The 22,886-nt window shown below is 44.6% G+C and overlaps 1 protein-coding gene across 8 annotated transcripts in view; it reads right to left on the reverse strand.

The window, feature by feature from the left end:
* Positions 1 to 22,886, reverse strand: part of HECW1 (HECT, C2 and WW domain containing E3 ubiquitin protein ligase 1) — a 445,591-nt gene that overhangs the window by 225,252 nt on the left and 197,453 nt on the right. For all 8 annotated transcript variants that reach the window (XM_064366737.1, XM_064366740.1, XM_064366742.1 and 5 more), the window contains one exon: positions 9,757 to 9,864. In XM_064366737.1, the coding sequence (XP_064222807.1) occupies positions 9,757 to 9,864 (108 nt within the window). The remainder of the gene's footprint in view (positions 1 to 9,756; positions 9,865 to 22,886) is intronic.

Raw genomic sequence — 22,886 nt, forward strand, 5'->3', positions numbered from 1 at the left:
CTCTGAACCACCACGATGCTCAGAGAATAAGATTTCTCATTGGATACAACAGTGATGGCATCCACCTCATGATAATATTCTTGCCAAGAACGTTGATACCTGTAAGCACTGAGTTAACAAAAGTCCTTATTTTTATGGCCTATTCCACTCAGTCTATAAACATGCACAAGCCTCCCCTGATCTTTAAAAGACCTCCCTTTAATTTTATTCCTTATTTGGCTACTTTCTCAGAGCCACTGTCATTACCAGCCATCCCACAGGACTGCTGTATTCCCCTGGCCTCTTCTTTATAGACGCAGATTCACCAGAGGGTCACCAACCACTCCAGCATGCCCAGGCCCGAGCTGTTTCCTGGGACACAGGACTATCAGGGCCCAAATCAGGAGAGTTCCAGCAAACCAGGAACTCTACCCTTCAGCCTACAGACTTTCTCACCAACTGTCTGAATTAATTAGACAAAGCCCACAGCCCCCACATGGCCACCCTCTGCAGTGACTTCCATATCTTCTGTGACTCTGTGGTGCTCAGCAGGTCATAATGATGACACCTTTGATGGTTTCTCCTCCCTTGAATTCCAGGGCCTTGGATGACACTCTTGATGGTTTCCCTGGCATTCTGGTTACTATGGTTGCATAACCATCAAACTGAAAACATGACAGCTTCAGCAGCACTCTCTTATTATCTCTCAAAGTTCTGTGAGGTGTGGGCTCAGCAGAGTGGCTGTCCTGAAGTTCTCACATGGTGTTGCCATTGACAGCAGCTGGGGCTAGACGTCTGATATGGCCTCTTGCCTGGCTAGGGATGGCTGGAAGTGCTGGGCCTGCCAGCATGCTCTTGTCATGCATCCCCAAACACAGCTAGCAAGGGCTTCTTCCAGCCCAGCTGTCTCAGGGCTTTAAGAGTTAGTGTCCCAAGAGGGAAGAAGGGGAAACTTTCAGCATCTTGAGGCCTAGGCTGGAAGTTGGCACTTTAGTTTGGAAACCCGCCCAAGTCACAGCACCCACCCAGAGGAGGCGACATGAACCCTGTCTCTCAGTGGGAGAAGCATCAAGGAATTTATGGTCACTATTAACTTGCTGTACTTGAGGATCTCTCTGTTCTTCCTGCTCTTCCTCCTCCATGGAATTTGATCCTCAACCCTCCTCTTCTCACAGTCTGTATCAATTATCTTCACATCCAGGCACACATCCAGTTCCTCACCAAACCATGTCGATCTTGCCTCCTAAGCCTCTTTCTAAATCAGCCTCTTCCATTTTTCTCATTCCAGGAGTTCTTTGTTTCTCACCTGTTTTTATGCAATAGCTTCTTGGTGGTCTCAGTCCTTCAGCATTAGCACCTTACAGCCTTCTCTCCACACTTCTGCCAGAATCCAATTTCTAGAATGCAAGTCTAATTGGAATGCTTTTTCTACTTAAAGCATTTGCATAGCTCCGTGTGCTCTGCAGACCTATGTCTAATCTGCCTATAACCTCTGACCCTGGGCTCCTTCCCTAGAATGTTTTTCAATTCTGTCTCGCCCAGCCCAGCCTCACCCCTTCCCACCTCTGTGTGCCACCTGCCCTGAGTCCAGATCTTCCTTGTAACTTGGAGGTGATTAGGTCCTTGTCCCAAGGTCAGGCTAGGGCTCCTATTCATCCTACTTCACACAAGGCAGAAAAAGAAATACATGGTTGTCTCCCCAGTGTAATGCCAGAGCCTCAACATGCAGGGATGGAGCCTGCATGTCTAGATTTGAGTCCCTGGAGACCAGCATGGTCCCTAGCAGGCCTCCAGCACAGTAGGGCTAAGAGAGGCAGCTGTATCTATTATGTTCTCATACTGACTTGACAACTCAAGGTTAATCCAGAAAGTCTGGCTTTGGGTTAATAGGGCCTTGACCCTTTATTTATGTTGACTGAGGGTTTTCTTCTCATTGGGAAGATCTGACATGTACCTGTCTGGAAGCCTGCCCCATCGTTTTGTATTGCTGTGATTCTGAACTGAATGTTCTGGTTCTATCTTTCTGGCTGTAATAATCTTTCTGTAATAATGCTCAGTCATCCTTTGTTATTTAATCTGAGGGACTGAGACCTCCATGGACTGCAGGTCAATTTTGATGTCCCCCAGATGCAATGGAATCCTTGATGTGCTGAGAAATGACTGGACAGCTGCATCTTGTCTTCCCACATGGGCCAGGCCGTCCACTGCCACAACCCGTTGTCTCATTGACTGTGTTCTGTCAGACTGGCCTCTGGCAGCCCCATGCAGTTCAGACAGGGACCAGCAGCAACTGTAGCCCCTCTAGTTCTCTGCTTCTTCTGTGTCCCATGTTGCAGGCCTTGGCTGGGATTGCTGAAGGTGGATGTTTCCCTGAAGTCGCCTTGCATGAATAGTCACAAACTCTTTTTGTTTTTTTAATTTGAGATAAGGTCTTGCTCAATTGCTCCAGCTAGACTGCAGACCTCCCCAGCTCAAGCAATTCTCCCACCTCAGCTTCCCAAGTAGCTGGGTCTACTGGTGTGTACCGTCAAACAGAGCTAATATTTTAAAAAACTTATTTTTTGTAGAGATGGGGTCTCACTTTGTTGCCTAGACTGGACTTGAGCTCCTGAGCTCAAGTGATCCTCCCGCCTCTTCCTCCCAAAACACTGGGATTATAGGTGTGAGCCACTATGCCTGGCCCCAAATCCGTTTTATCATGTCATCCTAAAACTAAAGTAATACTAATAGTTCGTAGACTACATAAAGTCTAAGCACTTTGATCTTTCCTGTACTTCTCAGCTGGTCTTGAATTCCAGCCACAGCTCTGTTTCCTTCCACACAGCTGTGAGGCACCCTACCTGCACGCGGCTCTGATGGTGCCGCAATGCCCACCCTGCTGTGCCTTCAATCTCGCTCTTCGATCACTGTTATGTTCTTTCTACATCTCATTAGCATGCAGGATGTATAATATCTAATATATGATATCACATGCTGCATGATAACCTCAAAGGGACAAAATTATCACTATATGAGTATTTCCAACACGTTCACTCTGGGCTGCTAGAGAGCCTGCTTATGGATTTGACAGCTTGGGCTCCTTCCTCTACCAGCCCAATGGATGCCTCTCTAGCAAGATTAATGCTTTTGGGCTTTTAAAGCAAAACTGGAAGAAAAGAAGGAAGGGAAGACCAACATGAGTATGAGCTGTAACCCAAGGTAGGTTTATGGAGAAGTTTAGGTGGCAGGGACACCAGGGAGGGGAATTAATTGTGCATTGAAGGGACACAGACGAAAGAAGAAAAAGAATCTCAGGAGTATCACTGTGAACTGTATATTCTTTCCCTAAAATTTAAGAAACACAAGTAAGAATATGAGCAACTCAAATTATGACTGTTACCCAGTGCAATTTTAACCATGATTTCACTTTAGCGTAGTCCTAAAGTGGGTGGGCAGTGACAGGGGGAGTCTTGGTTTCCAGGGAGTTCTATAAAAAAATCAGATGGCACAATAATATAAATATGCCTATTATTATGTAGATACATATATGGAGCCATACTTCTCCCTAATAGAAAACCTGTGAAGCAGTGCAGTGATCACACCTTTACATTGCACAGGCTGGGTTCAGTCTCCCCACGCAGACTTAACTTTCTTAAGGGCTTAGCGCCTACAGCCCAAATATTTATTGTAGAGTAAATTGAGACATCTCCTTGGAAATAACACAACAGTGATTGAAGATGGCAGCCCGTGGTACAGTCCTTAGCCACGCTGGCTCTAAGGGCAGAGCAGTCCTGGTGAAAACATGCCCAAGTTCAAATAAAAGGCTCTAACAACGTGTCACCTTGACCATCTGGACTGTGGCCCGATGAAGCCCCTGTGCCTAATCTCGGTGCTGGTGCCTCTGGCCCCAGTGTGCTTGTCCTGGGAAACATTGCTCCAGAATGCCAAAGAAGAGAAGGCAGCTGGATCCCCTGTAGCCCTGCTTTTCCACCAGCACCCTTCACTCTCCAGCTTTGGCTGCAAAGGATTGCCCCACAGAAAACTCAGCATAAAGCTGTTCATGTCACAACTGTCACCAAGGCACCAATATGTCTGTTCCCAGAGCAGAAATAAAAGCCAGATGCACATTCCCACCCTGACTCCTCTCAGAGGAAACCCATAATCCCTAATTCACAGGTCTCTAATTATGGCAGAGGGTCTGGTGCTAACTGAGCTCTTGCTATCCCAGACACATGGCTGGCCACTTCTCCTGGGCTTTTTCAGGTCATCTTCATGGGGCCACCTTGTAGGGGATGTACATCACTTTCATTTTATAGGTGAAGAAACAGAATCTCAGAGTCCAGAGGGGCTCCCTGGGCGTGGGGTTGAGCCCCAAGTTGCCGTGGCCATCAAGCTGCCTCTGGCTTGGAAGCCACTGCCTGAAGCCCAGAGTGAGCAGGTGGATCCCGACAGCCTCCACCTGTGTGAGGCTCACCTTGCCATGGTCAAGCGGGAGTCAATACAAACTGACAGTAGGGTTTGCTTAGATTTTCTGTTATGTATAATCAGGAGCATCTGTGTGTTTTTAAAATATGAGATGATGATTGAAATGGGATTAATGTCCTTGTAAGACAGGTTGAAGTGGCGTCCCAGCCCCTTAGGCCCCTTTGGCCCTATGCGGACACAGCCAGAGGGCACCGTCTTTGAAGCTGAGAGGGCCCTCACCAGAAGCGGATCTGTTGGCACCATGATTAAGGACTTCCCAGTCTCTAGAACTGTGAGAAATAAATTTCTATATGAATTACCCAGTGTAAGGTATTTTGTTATAGCGGACTGAATGGACTGAGACAGACAGCATGATGGGAAAGGATTAAAAATGGTGTGCTAAAAAGGTTGAGGGGTGTTCTTCCGACGGATGCAGGGAACGATGAGACCAGGGCAGGCAGCAGTCTGGGGGTGCATCCAGCCGGGTGTCCACACGAGGAAGCGAGGGGAGAGATGGGCTGAGCCTGAGACTGACCGGGGAGGTGAGATAGGATCCGGGATGGGTGGTGCTGACTGGTGGGGGCAGGACACTAAGGCAAGGCAAAGAGGTTGAAAATGACTCCAGATTTCCTGTTTATGCCTGGACAGCTGTGAGGAGACGGTGCCCACGAAAGTGATTAGAAAACAAGGGTTGGGAAGAAGGGCAGCCCCTTTGGCAGTGGGCTCTTTTTGCTGTAATCAGAGGTCACTCCAGACAAACTGCCCAGTTCTTCCTTCTAAAATTGGATGGACAGGGAGGTACACAAAGCAGATCTGGGCCAGAGATCAAGACAAGGATACCCTCTTTTCAGAACCACCTCATCTTCTCAGTGTTCTGGGCAATCCAAGCCTTGCTTTGGAAGGACTCTGACAAAGTACACAGTGAACATGGGCTGTGCTAGCTCCCTCTGAAGGGTTGAGATGGGCCAGCAATGCCCAACTGCATGTATTAAAAAATGATAATTGAGTTACTACAGCTATACAGGATTGTATAATTTTATAGGATGGGTCAACTTAAAATTTCGCCAGTCTGTCTTCTGTCAGTGTTAAAGTTTGTATCTTTACAGTTCATATATTATAGCCATTGATACTATGATCAAATAGCCAGGTGCCCACTAGAGAAAAATTATGCCAGAGAACAGGAAATGATTTGGGCTTTATTTTCTTTAGTATTTTTATCAAGTATGTTACCCTTTGGAGAGTGTAGAAAATATTTGTTTAAAATATTCCTAATTTGATGGTACTTCCAAAGTCTGATTTAGTCAGACCATTAAAAGTTGTATAAATCAATAGCAATTACCTACTTCTAAATTGAATCATTATCCCCAAAGAAAAGTGCTATTAGAACACGGTAGATGCCAAGTCATCTGCAATATACCTCCACTCTCATAAAAATAAATAACAAAAGGAAAAAAAAGAGAAAAATCAAAATAAAAATAAAAGGAACACCTTGTTTTATTTTATTATGTTAATTTAATTTAATCCCCATGTAGGAAGAATGACCTTCTCTTGTACTTCAGTGTTTAAAATCTGGCCAATGTTTCATGTTTTCAAAATTATTTTTAATTTTAAGAGAGTATAATTTACCAGTTAGATTAATTGTGTTTATTCCTGCTAGGAGACTACAAAGACTCTTATTTTTAGTTCATAACAGCAGCTTCTGTAGCCCTTTGGATCACGGCTGGGATTCTGCGTTTTTATTATAGCAAGAGGAGCTCTGATGCTTGGATATGTTAGGAAGGACAGAACGTTTCGCACAGCCAATCTCTCCCTACTTGTTAATTTGACCCTTTTCAGTCATACCTTTTTGAAAATGCTAATTATTTCACATAACATAAATTTATGTAGCATCTTATATACAAATTTAATGCATTCAGATCCCTAAAGCTATAATTCATTATAGCATTTTAATTTACTAGATCTATATTAATATATGTGCCCTGAATTAATACTCTAATCATCTGCAAATTCAAGCTTTGTCTTGGTAAATTTTTACTTTTTGACAAATTATATTACATTAGTATAGAATAATGTATTCTTTTTTTTTTTTTTTGAGACGGAGTTTTGCTCTTGTTACCCAGGCTGGAGTGCAATGGCGCGATCTCGGCTCACCGCAACCTCCGCCTCCTGGGTTCAGGCAATTCTCCTGCCTCAGCCTCCTGGTATTCTTAATATATTGATCACTCATTTGATAGATTTGCAAAATGTAAATACCTGCCTTTCCCATTTCACTTTAATTGATATTCCCCAAACACTGGGACATTGCTAGTCAAACAGGTAGGTTGAGGAGCAGCACCTTCCTAAGCCTGCACAAAAACATTTCTACAATGTCATTATCTAAAGTGTTCAACTTTCAGTTATTTGAAATATGCTTATTGCAAGCCACTTTTTTTTTTTTTTTTTTGAGATAGAGTTTCGCTTTTGTTGCCCAGGCTGGAGTGCAATGGCACAATCTTGGCTCACTGCAACCTCCGCCTCCTGAGTTCAAGCAATTCTCCTGCCTCAACCTCCCAAGTAGCTGGAACTACAGGCACAGGCCATCACGCCCGGCTAATTTTTGTATTTTTAATATAGACAGGGTTTCACCATGTTGGCCAGGGTGGTCTTGAACTCCTAACCTTGGGTGATCCTCCTGCCTTGGCTTCCCAAAGTCCTGGGATTACAGGTGTGAGCCACCATGGACGATCAAGCCATTGTTTTCTATAGGATGCTGCTGCTTGACCAAGTTTGAATACGCTTTCATTCAATTATGATGATCTTTATGTATTATAAAGAGCTGATTTTATATTATAATGTCTTTTTGTTTTTGTTTTTTGAGAAAGGGTCTCACTCTGTTGCCCAGGCTGGAGTTCAGTGGTGCTATCATGGCTCACTGCAGCCTCAACTTCCCGGGTACAGGTGACGCTCCCACCTCAGCCTCCCAAGTAGCTGGGACTACAGGCACATATCATCATACATGGCTAATTTTTTTGTAGAGATGGGGTTTTGCCATGTTGCCAGGGCTGGTGTAGAACTCCTGGACTCAAGCAATCTGCCTGCCCTGGCCTCCCAAAGCTGGGATTACAGGTGTGAACTACCATGCCTGGCCTATAATGTCTTTCTAATAATATTTAAAGTGTGTTTTCATACTGCCCATGAAGACAATTATATGAAATGGTTATGTGGGATAAATATACAATAAATGTTCTATATATGTTACAGAAATCAAACTGCCTTGAAGGGAATGGCACTAGGGCTGGATTAATTTACAACACAAATTCCCCCTTTTTTGGTGTGTTGGTCCAGGCAAACGAGGAGACAGTCAGGAGATCATATAGCATCAAAGTGTAGAAGGGATGTGTCTGTATGGGATGTGGTCATTGCCTCGTGAGTCTGAGCCGGGTATATTGAAATTCCCACCCAGAGATTTCCTCCTCCTTAATATTTATCTCCCTGACTTTAAAAAGATAAAAACTTGCAAGTTGTGTTTGTGCTAGCACCATTGAGGACTGCTACTTCACTTTGACCCTAAAAATGGGTTCTTATGTCTATTTCTCAATTAATTAGAGCACAAAGGGAAAAAATGGGTGTACCATAAGAAAGAAAAACCTCTCTTACCTAACTTCCATTGAAGGTTTGTGCACACATACTAAGTCTAATAATCATTACTCAGGCAAGTTTTTAACCTTTCTGTTCTTATTGAAATTTAGGAGGTGTCAGGTACCACTTGCTGGAGCCATCTTTACACCCCAAACAAACCCACATTTCCTAGGCTGAATGATGCTGTTTGTCGGGTAATGAGAGAGGTCAGCATGACTAGGGTGAAGGCTGTCTGCTGGGGAGGATGGAGAAGTAGGGCTGTGGGCTGACGGTGAGTTTATGCTGGGGCTTGGCAGCTAAGCAGAGAGACTGCAGCTGATGCAGTAGGACAGAGGAACCATAGGGCTTTGGGGCAGATGGTAGCAGAATTGGGCTTAAGGGATTTTGCCTGGTATGGATTAAAGAGGAGAAAAGCCAGAGCCAGGGAGATAAGTATTAAAGAAAAGAAATTCTCTTGCTGCGAGTTTTATTATGCCTATCTCAAAGACAAGGGCCAGAAACCATGTCTTATAAAATCATGTTCCCTTTACACCCTGATAGCATAAAAATTTCCTCCTTGCCTATTCATCCTGCATTAGCCAACACAAAAAAGTGATATTGGGTCATTGCTGGGAGCAGAGATACCATAAGCTTCTTCAAAGACAGACACCAGGACTTTCATCTTCACATCTGTAGTCCTTGGAAAATAGTAGGTCTTACAAAAACGTTTGTCAAGTGAATGAATGAAAATAAGAGCAAATGAAAATGGAAGCACAATATGTTTGAGGATATAGTCTTTCTTGGACCACAAGTCAAATGACAATGGATAACTTCAGATTCCTAGCTGTGCATCTTTTCCTCTGAGAACTGGATAGCTGGAATAACAGACCATTCCATTTCCTTTCCAACAGGCCACACTGAATGAACATCTGCTGAGAACCATAAAGTGCATGAAGAAGTTTGTCCATGAGATCACTCCGTACCCAAGTGGAGGAGAAGGAGCTGTGGACTGAAGGTAAACTGTGCATTCCTTCAGCTGGCAAATGTGAAGCCCATCTAGGTATTTCCTCATGCAATGAGAAATACACCAGTATGGAGACCCATGAAAAAAGCCTGCCATAACTCTGAAAATGATTTATTTTCAAGGGCAGAAGAAAATTTTAGAAAATATATAAATAAGATACGTGATAGCAAGTTTAATCATCCAGAAACGTCAGTAGATTAAAAATCAAAGACACAGGCTGGCAGCGCCAATGTCTCACAGCCCTCCAGTGGAGTTGTGGCCAGAGCCAAAGGTCAGAGCAAAATGTGAAAAATCATGGAAAGACCGGGACCATGGGCAGGAAGCCTTGAAAGACTGAGGCAAGCAAAGGCAAAGCTGGAAGGCAGGATGCCTGTTGAGAACACCTGATCTAACTATAGCCATGTTGGAGACGACCCTGCAGGAGCCATGGAGTGAAAGTTAAGGGACCTGAGCCAAAGGGGCTTATGAATAGGAACCAACTCTTCCTTGGTATTAAAGGGGCAGCCCTCTGGGCTGGTTGGGTGGCTTTTATCCAACTGCCCTAGACCTCACCACTTTCTACTGACCATATTTTTAAGGATCTCTTTAAATCTGCACTTCTCTTTTAGAGGGCCCATTTCCTAATGGAGGCAGTGCAGCAGAACAAATAATGAAACAACTGAATTCTGCCTCATCCATGTCTGCCAAGGCATAAGAATGGTCAAAGTACTCACGTTCCACAAAGTACGAGCTGGCGTCGATCTTCCAGATGATCTGGCCCCGATGAGAACCATTGACTCCACGGTTCTTGTAATCCAGAAAGTTTTCAGACAAGACCTCATCTATATTCCCAATGGAAGAAAAGAGAGTAAAGAAACCTATCAGTCAACAGCATATTTAGGGGAATAAAAGAAAGTGAGCAAATGATACAAATGCTGCTTCCATCTCAACAGAAGAAAAAGCACCTGGAATCAGAGCATCAGATAGCAGAAAGCCTCCCAAAGACGCCATGGGACCAAACACTTCTTATGCAGGAATCTCCTCCCCACCCCACAGCACTCCTGGCAGGAGATCATCTAGCTGGTTCTGGAATACCTCCAGAAACAGAGCAATAATTACTGCTATTGCATTTCACTTCACTTTTAAATGGCTCTTCCATGTGTGACAGCTCAGTGTGAAAATCTTCCTCCTAAAGCTTCTATGAACTGATCCCTATTTAAGACTGAGGTCAAGACATAAAGAAAGAGTCTCCATTTGGGGAGTAGTTCTCACAGACTCCACCTCGTATCATCTCTTCTCCCACCTGGGCATCACCACCATCCTACACATAGTTGCACCCCTGAACTTATCCATCCATCCATCATGCACTCATGCATTCATTGTTCATTCAACAGCTGAAATCCAACCATCTGCCAGATGCTGGGGAAGGTGCAGGTGCCATGGTGTTGGGCAAACCAGTATGATCTCTTCTGAACCAAAGCTTACAAACAATTGAGAAGACAGACTGCAAACATGAAGCAAAGAAATAACTATTTGATCATAACTTGTGATAAGAGATGGAAAGGAGGCCAGGCATGGTGGCTCACACCTGTAATCCCAAAACTTTGGGAGTCCGAGGTGCAGATCATGTGAGTTCAGGAGTTCGAGACCAGCCTGGCCAACACCGTGATGAGGGAATGTGTTCTCTTTCTGCATCCACAAGGGGGAGTAGTTTTAAGGGCAAGAACTTCCCAGCACCCTGCCCCGCTCCCATCTCTCTCCATCCAGGAGATTTATTGGTTTATGTTTGAATTTCATGGGCGTGGGAAGAAACTAAGAGTCAATCACTCCAGCGGAAGTTCTAAGGCACTCCTTTCATTGGCCCGGGATCTTAGAGAAGGTGGGGTTCCTCCCAGGTTAAAAGTCCCCTTCTTCCACACCCCTTTGGACTCCATGTTCGGGTCCCCTTCCACGAACACTCCCTTTGTGGAAGCCATCTTTCTCTCTCCTGGATTTCCCCTCTGGAGTCCCCTTCCACAATCTCTCGTGGAAGCCTGTCTTCCCCTCCTAAACTGCATCTCTCTCTATTCCCTTCCACTCAGTGTGGAAGCTGCTTTCCTCTCCTGGATTCCATCTTTCTGGATTCTCTCACTCAGTGTGAGAGTTAGCTGTTTCTCTTTCTCTTTAAATAAATCACTTTCTACAAACACTTTTGGGTCCGGCATTTGCTGCACACTGCACCGTGGTCCCCTCTCTCATTCTTAAGAGGGCAGGAGGCCAAGAACCCGGAGAAACGTTCTCTCAGGGAGCTGAAGGCACCCTGAACCCCTGAACCCCAATATTACATTTTGGCAAGCCAGCCAGGAGAGGGGTACACCAGAAAAGGGGTACAGCCAGGAGAGGGGTACAGCTGGAGAGATGACTTCAAAATTGTGAGTAAAACCAGCCCCATTCTGTCCTGTCTCTTTATGAACACCTGAAATAGCCACAGCCAGGCAGGGCTGCTGCAACCTGAGGGGCAGTGCCTGGAGGCACGACCCAGCCCGTCTTAAGTGGTGCAGCCCAGCCAGAATTAAAAGCGCAGTTTTTTTTTTACCTCCAAGCTCTCTCTCCGCTTTCCCTCTCCTTCTCTATTCTTCAGATATTATCTCTTGGGTCCAAAACCTGTGGGAGCCTGTGGGGTGGAAAGGGTAAGCAGCCCCCACTTTCTGCTCCTTGCAGCCGGGAACAGCCCAGCCCCGGGGCGGAACTGAGCCACATAGCCCTCAGCTGGAGAAAACAGCAGGGAGGGACGAGGTACAGCCCAAGCCTGCAGGGGACAGGGAGCACGGCAGCCTGTGCATGGTTCTGACAGGCCTCTCCGGTGTTCCCCAGTCCCAGGCAGCAGAGTAAAAAAAGCTTCCCCAGGGCGTTTGCCTGCTGACCTGCCGTGAATCCCTCTGTGGGCAGTGGCTTGGGGAGTGGCCCAGGTGTGCACGTGGTTCTGGCGGGGTCAAGATGGCGACCGAAAGCCCCGAGAGCGGGAGAACTCACAGGCCCAGCAGCAGCTGCAAGCAGCTTTTAAACCCATAGCGGAAAGTGGTTCTTTTCTCTAGGGGCGCCAGCTGAAAGAAAAGAAGCAGCTGCTGGCCATCAGCCCCACCCAGCTTTGGGCAGGCCACGCCGCCTTAGGGTGCAGCATTCTCATTCAAAATACGGCTTAAGAAAGCTTTCTGCCTTACTTCAAAACAAGTGGTCTATCAGCACAGTTGGTTAAGGTGTAAGGCCTATAACTGCAAGCTGGGTGGCTCAAATCCCCTGTGGAGCCAGACTTCAATTGGCAAAGCCTTTTGGGAAATTTAGAAGCTGAAGGCTATGGGACTTTGTTTGGTGTATAATTTGTCTTGCTTAGGATTGGCTCTCTCTACGACAGAACTTTTCCATCTAGAAAATCACAGTTAAACCAGTTCAAGGCCCCAGATAGTCAATGGCAGGTCTCACAACCTTAAGGGCAATTTCCTACAATGGAAAATGGGTTAGGGGAGAGGAGACCCGGGTCCTGAGGGTATTGTTTCAGCTGCAGTGGGCCCAGCCTGCCTTCTTTGAACTGTGTGTTCTAATGGCATCTCCCTAGAATTTTACCCTTCTGGGGCAGTTTTATAAATTGGCCTGTGTAAATTGGACTTTTGCTGGGAAATATTGGTACCATATACTTTTCTCCCATGCCTTCCTTATTATGCCAGAAAGTCTCATTCCCTTACTAGGGCAGGACCTGCTGGCCAGAGCACGAACCACTATCTATACGAACCTCATTAGGGAGAAAATCCCTCTCTGCTGCCCATTATTTTAAGAGGTGATTAATCCTGAAGTTTGGGCAATGGATGGACAATTTGGACAGGCAAAGAATGCATGCCCAATTCGAATAAGGCTAAAGGATCCCACCTCTTTTCCTTACCAAAGACAGTACCCCCTAAGACCAGAAGCCAAAAAGGGACTACAGGATATTGTAAGGGACTTAAAAGCTCAGGGTCTAGTGAAGTCCTGTAACAGCCCTTGTAATACTCCAATTTTAGGAGTGCAGAGACCTAATGGACAATGGAGGCTGGTGCAGAATCTCAGGCTTATTAATGAAGCTGTGATGCCTTTATACTCAGTCTGTACCTAATCCTTACACCTTGCTCTCTCAAATACCAGGAGAGGCACAATAGTTTACAGTTCTGGACCTTAAAGATGCCTTTTTCTGTGTACCACTACATCCTGACTCTCAGTTTCTGTTTGCCTTTGAAGACCCTTTAGACCAGAGTTCTCAGCTCACCTGGACAGTATCACCTCAGGGCTTTAGAAACAGCCCAACCTGTTCAGCCAGGCCCCAGCTCAGGACCTTAGTAGTTTCTCACATCCAGGTACCCTGGTTCTTCAGTATCTGGATGACTTACTTTTAACTGCAAGCTCAGAAACCCAGTGTCAGCAGGCCACTCAGGACCTCCTAAACTTCCTTGCCGCCTGTAGATATAAAGTTTCCAAACCAAAGGCCCAACTTTGGAGGCAGGAGGTAAAATACCTAGGGCCAGTCTTGTCTAAGGGCACTTGGGCCCTAGGTAAGGGACGTCTCCAACCCATACTGGGCTTTCCCCATCCCAAGACTTTAAAACAGTTACCGGGATTCTTGAGAATAACTGTTTTTGCCGATTGTGGATTCCCAGATATGGTGAAATAGCAAAACCTCTGTACACTCTGATTAAGGAAACCCAAAAAGCTAAGACCCATTTAGTACTCTGGGACCCTATAGCTGAGGCAGCCTTTCAGACCCTGAAGCAGGCACTACTGCAGGCTCCAGCTCTAAGCCTTCCTACGGGGAATGACCTCTCCCTATGTGTTACAGAGAAGTCAGGAGTGGCACTGGGGCTTCTCACCCAGATTCAGGGAGCCACGCCACAACCAGTGGCATACCTAAGTAATGAAATTGATGCAGTAGCAGAAGGCTGGCCACACTGCTTGTGAGTCGTAGCCGCGGTGGCTGTACTAGTCTCAGAGGCAGTTAAAATAGTGCAAGGGAAAGATCTAACTGCATGGACTTCACATGATGTAGCTGGAATTCTGGCCTCTAAAGGAGGCTTATGGCTGTCTGACAATCACCTCCTCAAATATCAGGCCTTAGTGCTCGAAGGGCCTGTACTCCAGCTGTGTATATGTGCAGCCCTCAACCCAGCTACTTTCCTCCCTGAGACAGGAGCAGACATAGAGCATGATTGTCAGCAGATTATAGCTCAGAATTATGCAGCTCGAAAGGATCTCTTAGATACTCCTCTAACCAATCCTGACCTTAACCTTTACACTGACGGAAGTTCCTTTGTGGAAAATGGAGTTTGAAAGGCAGGATATGCAGTAGTCAGTGATCAAACAGAACTTGAAAGCAATTCTCTTCCTCCTGGTGCTAGTGCCCATCTGGCAGAACTGACAGCCCTCACCCAAGCTCTAAATTAGGAAAAGGAAAGAAAGTAAACATATACACAGATTCCAAATATGCTCACCTGGTTCTGCACGCTCATGCTGCCCTGAGGAAGGAAAGAGAGTTCCTAACCTTGGCAGGAACTCCCATTAAATATCGCAAGGAAATTTTAGACTTATTACAACTGTCCAAGAACCCAAAGAGGTAGCAGTCTTACACTGTTGGGGTCACCAGAAAGGAGATGAGAAGGTAGCTGAGGGCAATCCCCGAGCTGACCTAGAGGCTAAAAGGGCAGCTAGATAAGCATTTATGGAAGGACCTTTAATATGGGAGAACCCACTCCAGGGAACCAGACCTCAATACTCATCAGAAGAGGTAGGGTGGGCGATCTCCCAGGACACAATCTTCTTCCTTCAGGATGGTGAGCCACTGAGGAGGGAAAAGTCCTTCTACCTGCTGCCAGCCAGTGGAAAGTACTTAAAACCCTACAACAAACCTTCCATATGGGTATAGAGAATACACATTGGATGGCCAAATCTATATTTACAGACAAAGGTCTCTTCAAGGCTGTCCAACAAATAGTCAAAGGATGTGAAGTATGTTAGAAAAATAATCCTTTGGCACATCGCAAAGCTCCCCCTGGGGAACAGCGAACCTGTCATTACTCAGGTGAGGACTGGCAAATGGACTTCACCCATAGGCCTAAGTCTCGGGGATATCAATATCTGCTAGTATGTATGGATACTTAGGCAAACTGGGTTGAGGCTTTCCCCTGTAGAACAGCGAAAGCCCAAGAAGTAACAAAACTCCTGATTAATGAAATAATCCCTAGATTTGGACACCCTTGCTGTCTTCAAAGTGATAACGGTCCTGCCTTCAAAGCTGCAGTAACCCAAGGAATTTCCAGGGTGCTGGGAATACAGAATCATCTCCACTGTGCTTGGAGGCCTCAGTCCTCAGGGAAAGTGAACAAGATGAATGAAATTCTTAAGAGACACCTAAAGAAACTGACACAGGAAACCCACCCCCCATGGCCTTCTCTATTACCAATAGCACTCTTAAGAGCTCAAAACTCTCCTCAGAAAATAGGACTCAGTCCCTATGAGATGCTTTATGGACCGCCCTTTCTTACTAATGATCTTGTATTAGACAAGGAAACAGCAGATCTAATAAAAGTTATAACCTCCTTGGCTAAGTATCAACAGGTTCTTAAGACTTTGCCTGAAGGTCACCCTAGGGAAAAAGGGGAAGAGTTGTTCTGCCCTGGAGACTTGGTGCTTGTTAAGTCTCTCCCCTCAGACTCTCCCTCTCTAGGCCCATCTTGGAAAGGACTATTTTCGGTTATTCCGTCTACCCCAACGGCAGTTAAGGTGGTGGGAACTGACTCCTGGATTCATCACACTTGGCTGAAGCCTTGGACACCTCCTGAGGAAAGTCAGAGACCTTCCACTCGGCAGCCTGAAGTTCCAGGGGACGACCTTCCGTATCCCTGCAAGCCATTAGAAGATCTAAATATGCTTTTCCAACAAGATCTTCAGGGAAGTAATTTATATCCTGGCATTAATAGGACTATAACCCTCAACTGTGCTATCCCTCAACCTCCAGTTATTCCTTTCATGGGGGTGGGGAGAGTGGTCAAGTAACAGAAAAACTTGGTGCTGGGGTATTAGGAAAGTTACTACCTCTATTCAGTTACTATAAGCTATTTCAGGAGTTAATTACTAACAAAAAGGTTGCTGATTCTCTCTGCAAAAGGCAGCTCTCTCTGAAAATCAGCTTAACTCTTTTTTTTTTTTTAAAGGAAGAAAGAAAAAGAGAAAGAAAAGAAAGAATGAAGAAATGGAAGAAAAAGGAAGAGAAAGAGGGAGAGAGAACGGGAGTATTGCTTTATTGCCCAGGCTAGAATGCAGTCTAAAAATGGGAATTGAAAACGTCTTTTATGCCAATAATTGTGCTTAACAATGGAGACAGGAAGGAATAAGGGAAGAAAATAACAAACAAGCAGCCAACCAATATTTCATTTAAACCTATGAAATGCTATACAATTACTGAGGAGTGATTTACTTCCAATTATGTAGTCACTTTTGGAATAGGTGTGATATAGTACTGGTAAGAATGTATGTTTTGTGTATTTGAAGTGGAGAGTTCTATAAATGTTTATTAAGTTTACTTGTTCCGGGTCTGAGTTCAAGTTCTGGATGTCCTTGTTAATTTTCTGTCTCGTTGATCAGTCTAATATTGACAATGTGATGTTACAGTCTCCCACTATTATTGTGTGGGAGGCTAAGTCTCTTTATAAGTCATTAAGAACTTGTCTTATGTATCTGGGTGCTCCTGTATTGGGTACGTGTATATATAGGATCGTTAGCTCTTCTTGTTGCATCGATCCTTTTATCATTATGTAATGTCCTTCTTTGCCTCTTTTGATCTTTGTTGCTTTAAATTCTATTTTATCAGAGGTGAGAATTGCAACTCCTGCTTTTTATTTATTTATTTATGTTTGCTCTCCATTTGGTTGGTAAATCTTCCTCTGTCCCTTTGTTTTGAGTCTTTGTGTATCGTCGCATATGAGAGGGGTCTGGATACAGCGTACCGATGGGTTTTGGCTTTTTATCCAGTTAATAACATATATGAGTTTAATACTGCCATTTGATGCTAGCTGGATATATTTTTGGAAAGGCTGATACTGGTTGCTCCTTTATATGTATAGTGCTTCTTTCAGAAGCTTCTGCAAAGCAGGCCTGGTGATGGTGAAATCTCTAAGTACTTGCTTGTTTGCAAAAGATTTTATTTTTCCTTTGCTTTTGAAGCTCAGTTTGGCTGGATATAAAATTCTGGGTTAAAAGTTCTTTTCTTTAAAGATGTTGAATATTAGCCCCGACTCTTTTCTGGCTTGTAGGGTTTCTGCTGAGAGATCTGCTGTAAGTCTGATAGGCTTCCCTTTGTGGGTAACCTGACCTTTCTCTCTGGCTGCTCTTAGTATTTTCTCCTTCATTTTATCCCTAATGAATCTGATGATTATGTGCCTTGGGGTTGGTCTTCTTGAGGAATATCTTTGTGGTGTTCTCTGTATTACCTGGAGTTGAATATTGTCCTGTCTTATTAGGTTGGGAAAGTTTTCCTGACTAATCTCCTGAAGAGTATTTTCCAACTTGGATTCATTCTCTTCGTCACATTCAGGCACACCTATCAAACGTAGATTAGGTCTTTTCACTTAGTCCCATATTTCTTGGAGACTTTGCTCATTCTTTTTTATCCTTTTTTCCCTAATCTTGACTTCTCATTTTATTTCATTAAGTTGGTCTTCGAATTCTGATATCCTTTCTTCTGCTTGATCAATTCGACTGTTAAAACTTGTGCATACTTTGCGAAGTTCTCGTGTCGTGTTTTTCAGATCCATTAATTCACCTATATTCCTCCCCAAATTGTCTATTCTCATTAGCATTTCATTAAACCTTTTTTCAAAGTTCTTAGTTTCTTTGCATTGGGTTAGAACAAGTTCTTTTAATCCACAGAAGTTTCTTATCATCCACCTTCTGAAGCCTACTTCTGTTAATGGAACGCACTCATTCTCCATCAGGGCTTGTTCCGTTGCTGATGAGAAACCGTGATCACTGTAGAGGGAGAGGCGTTCTGATTTTGGGTATTCTCAGACTTTTTACGCTGGTTTCTTCCCATCATTGTAAATTTATCCACCTGTTGTCTTTGTGATTTCTGACTTTCAAATTAGGTTTCTGAGTGGACGTCCAACTTGTTGATTCCCAGCGCCAAAATCTGAGCAATCCACTGCGCCAGCCAAAACAGCGGTGTTAAGATTGATGGTGCTTTTTTGCCTGGGAATCGGCCAAAAGGGGACCCAGTCCTGCTCACTCTGCACCAAGAACTGCTGCACTGAGGCACCAGCAAAACTGCCGTGCCAGCCACAAGAGTCGCGCTGGTGACCCGTGGGGCTCCTCCGCTGGGAATCTCCCGGTCCGTGAGCAACAAAAATTTGTCTGAAAGTGTGGTGTCCTCTCGTTCTCTGCATTTTCACTGGGAGCTACAATCCCGAGCTGCTAGTGGTCAGCCATCTTGGATCTCTCTCCAGCTTAACTCTTTAGTTGCCATAGCTCTTCAAAATAAAAGGGCCTTAAATCTGCTAACAATAGAGAGGAGGGGAACTTGTTTCTTTCTAGAAAAAATGCTGCTATTTTGTAAATCAGTTAAGTGTTGTGAGGCTTGTTTAACAACTGACTGTCCTGGCGTTATTCTCTCCTAGGCTTGTTTATAACCATTCTATATTTGTTGGCCTCTGGGCCTCTCATCTTTAATCGCTTTGTCACATTTGTTTCCTGTAGAACCATAAGGTCCCAAATAATCCTGCTGCTGGAACCCCAGATGTCCTTGGCCTGTGAGCTCTATCATGGACCTCTAGATCAACCTGTGCCTCTGAAAGTCTCCCCTCTGGAGGAAAGCTCAACTGCAGGGCCCCTTCTATGCCCCATTTCAGCAGGAAGTAGTTAAAGAGGATTGATGCCTGTGTTCCAACAGGAGTTGGGCTTTCCTGTTCAGAGTTGGGGAATGAGGGAATGTGTTCTCTTTCCGTGTCCACAAGGGGGCATAGTTTTAAGAGCTAGAACTTCCCAGCACCATGCCCCCCTCCTATCTCTCTCCATCTGGGAGATTTATTGGTTTATGTTTGAATTTCATGGGCGTGGGAAGAAACTAAGAGTCAATCACGCCAGTGGAAGTTCTAAGGAAATTCTTTCATTGGCCTGGGATCTTAGAGAAGGTGGGGGTTCCTCCCAGGTTAAAAGTCCCCTTCTTCCACACCCCTTTGGACTCCATGTTCGGGTCCCCTTCCATGAACACTCCCTTTGTGGAAGCCATCCTTCTCTCTCCTAGATTTCCCCTCTGGAGTCCCCTTCCACACTCAATCGTGGAAGCCTGTCTTCCCCTCCTAAACTGCATCTCTATTCCCTTCCACTCAGTGTGGAAGCTGCTTTCCTCTCCTGGATTCCATCTTTCTGGATTCTCTCACTCAGTGTGAGAGTTAGCTGTTTCTTTCTCTCCCCTTCTCCTGTTTCTCTCTTTCTCTAAATAAATCGCTTTCTACAAACACTTTTGAGTCCCGCATTTGCTGCACACTGTGCTGTGGTCCCCTCTCTCATTCTTGACAGGGCAGGAGACCAAGAACCTAGAAAAACATCCTCTCAGGGAAGCTGAGGGCACCCTGAACCCCTGAACCTCAATATTACAGTAAAACCTCCATCTCTACTAAAAAAATTAGCTGGGCATGGTGGCAGACACTTGTAATCCCGCCTATTCAGGAGGCTAAGGCAGGAGAATCGCTTGAACCCAAGAGGTGGAGGTTGCAGTGAGCCAAGATCACACCACTGCACTCCAGCCTGGGCAACAGAGCGAGACTCCATCTCACAAACTGAAAAAAAAAAAAAAAAAAGGAAAGGAAAAGAACAGGGTGCTGTGACAGAGAGTGACAAGGAAGGCAGCCAGGGGGTGGTCAGGAGAGCACTGAGGGAGGAGACAAGGACTGGGAGGAGCTCTTGATGACTGTATGTTTTCACCTCTTGCTGTTTATCTGCTCATCACTTTGCAACCCATCCATGTCCTCTTTAAAACCAGTGTCTGGAGAGAAATGCAGCATTCTTGGGGAGGACAGATCTGATAATACTAAGCTGCCTGTCACCTTCTTGGTTCCAGACCCCACACCTTCAGTGCAGACTAAGACAGGAATGTGAATTTGTTGATCTTCTATGGAGCCCTTGTAGTTTCCACTTCACCAGAAATAATCTGCATGAGGTGGATCTGAGGCTGTGGGGAAAACCAGATTTTGAGAGTCCAAATCCGCTGCAGGGGCTGGAGGGACAATCTGGGCAAAGGGCTCCTGAGGGCAGGCCCAGAGTCCCGGCTCTGCAGAGAGCTCTTTTCATGATTGCTCTTTTCTCTCCTGATTCTCTCTGGTTCACATGCTGCATCTGGCTGGACTGAGAAAACAGATATGAAGTGCAAAAAGCACTGAGCTTGAAGCCAAAGGGCCCAGCTCTTGAGGTCTTTCATGCCATTTGCCAATAGTGTCAGTTCTACAGTCTTTCCTCAACTGCAAAGTGGGGAGTAGTAATAAAACTTCAGTCTTACAGGGGAGCACTAAATGAGATAACTGCTAAGCCTACTTGTAATCTGCTATGTGGATTGCACATTTTAGGCTGCCCCTTCTCTGGCAAAAAATGACTGGGCAAATGAACACTCATTACCGATAAGAACTGTTTGTATCCTTTGGAAAATCGCTTGTTTGCAAAATTTGCCTGTCTTTTTATTCACAGTTGTGCTCACAGCCCTGTTTGGGTTGCTAAGAAGATTGCATAATACATCTTTTACAATAATTGCCTCATTTCTGCAAAAAGGCATAATATTTTCCTAGCTCCCTGGGTCTTCAGCACAGATATAACAAGTCTCACACCCAGGTAGAAATTTGCCTCATTATAGCAGTTCTCCAAGGGATGGTATTTCCCTGAATTTATCCACTCTGATCACTGGGATATTCCCTTTCATATTCATAGTCAGGGATTTATGGACAGTAACTCCTGGAAGGAGGATGTCCATTCATGTGTGAGATAATGGATACTGGGTACTTTGCTCTGTTCCAGGCATTGTGCTAAACCTTGGGGATACACTGGTGAACAAGACATGGTGTATGTTCTCAGGGAGTTTCTAATATATTTGGGGATTTATTCAAGAAAACAGGTAATTTCATTAGAATATAGAAAGTACTAGAGTGGATAAATTATCAAGGAACCACAGGAGCATGAATGAGAAAAGGATAAAGGGGAGGTGGGAAGAATCAGAAAAGGATGAAGAGGATGGAAAAAAAAAAACCAACCCATATTAATGCGAAAAAGGTATATTTTGCCATAGACATTTAAACACAATACATTTTAAAGGATTGGCTATCGGTCCTGATAAGCAGCCCCTTCCCTCACACTAACAATAGCATTTAATCACAAATATCACCCAAGAGAAATAGAATAGTCTGTATTTTTGCCTGGGCCATCTGGGCTGAGAGATCAAACCCTTCCCCAAAGGCATTTGTTACCAGTTGTTAGAAAAGTTACTTAGTCTTTGCTTAGGAAGCCAAATACATTGGCAGGGTCAGCTGCAGAAATCCAGGCTCAGTCTATGTGTTTTATGCAGAAAGGGATTTAATACAGGGAGTTTGGTGCTGAAGAACTGGACTCTAGGCAGGGCTTCTGGAATCAGGATAACTCTGCTTAACTGGCTCTACAAGGAGGCTGCTGCCTTTGCGTCACTCACATGGGCTGCCTTGGGACCTGCTAAATACGAGGCAGGAAACTTAAATCTACCATTAAGATGTGATCTTAGGCAGTTTATTTAATCCTTCACTACAAAATGGGGATACATACTATAAGTACCTACCTCAAAATCTTATTGTGTGGATTCCTTGAGCTAATACAGCTAGTGGTCTTAGAACAGTGTCCAACATCTAATAAGCAGCTATTTCTGCTTAGAATCTGGGCTAAAAATAGGGCCCTCTATTGCAAATCTCTATGATATTTAATATGTAAAACCATTAATAATAGCTTGAAACACTAGCTCACATCAGTACTGGTTAAGCTTCTGTCATCGTACATTTTGTACAGAACATGTAGAGATAAGTTTCTCAGGAAAAGATTATATTTTCTGGGTGGTATGTATTTCTTCTGGTGTGTAGAATCCTACCACCTGCTCCACAGTTTATAATAGAGAAAGGATCTTTGTGGGTTATGAAAATTTTAATCAGAAAGTTCTAATGAAGCGTACAGAAACAGAATAACTAAGAAACAAGTAATGTATTTTCTCTTGATTTGTTCAAAATAAAAATTATAGCTATGGTTTCCATACCATAATCTATAATAGAAGAGTGGACAACAAACATACTATTGCTGTTAAGAGGGGAATGAGCAAGTGAGCCCATGACTGATTGAAAGAGAGAATCCGTATACTACCCAGGTCTCCTACACCCATCAGAAAATAGATATGGCTTCCATTTTTCAGAGTAATTCATGCTTTCTGACCACCAAATCTTGGAAAAAATCTCCCAGGATTCTCCCACTGTGGCTGGACCATGCATGGCTTTACTAAATAATAGCACGAGGCCGGGCGCGGTGGCTCATGCCTGTAATCCCAGCACTTTGGGAGGCCAAGGTGAGCGGATCACCTGAGGTCAGGAGTTCGAGACCAGCCTGGCCAATGTGGTGAACCTCCATTACTACTATAAATGAAAAAATTAGCCAGGCGTGGTGTCACACACTTGTAATCCCAGCTGCTCAGAAGTCTAAGGCAGGAGAATCACTTGAACCCGGGAGGCAGAGGTTGGAGTGAGCCAGGATAACACCACTGCACTCCAGCCTGGGTGACAGAGCAAGACTGTCTGAAAATAATAATAATAATAATAATAATAAT

Source organism: Aotus nancymaae, unplaced genomic scaffold (assembly GCF_030222135.1).
Source record: "Aotus nancymaae isolate 86718 unplaced genomic scaffold, 86718_ANA_hifiasm-v0.15.2.pri h1tg000065l, whole genome shotgun sequence".
NCBI lineage: Eukaryota > Metazoa > Chordata > Mammalia > Primates > Aotidae > Aotus > Aotus nancymaae.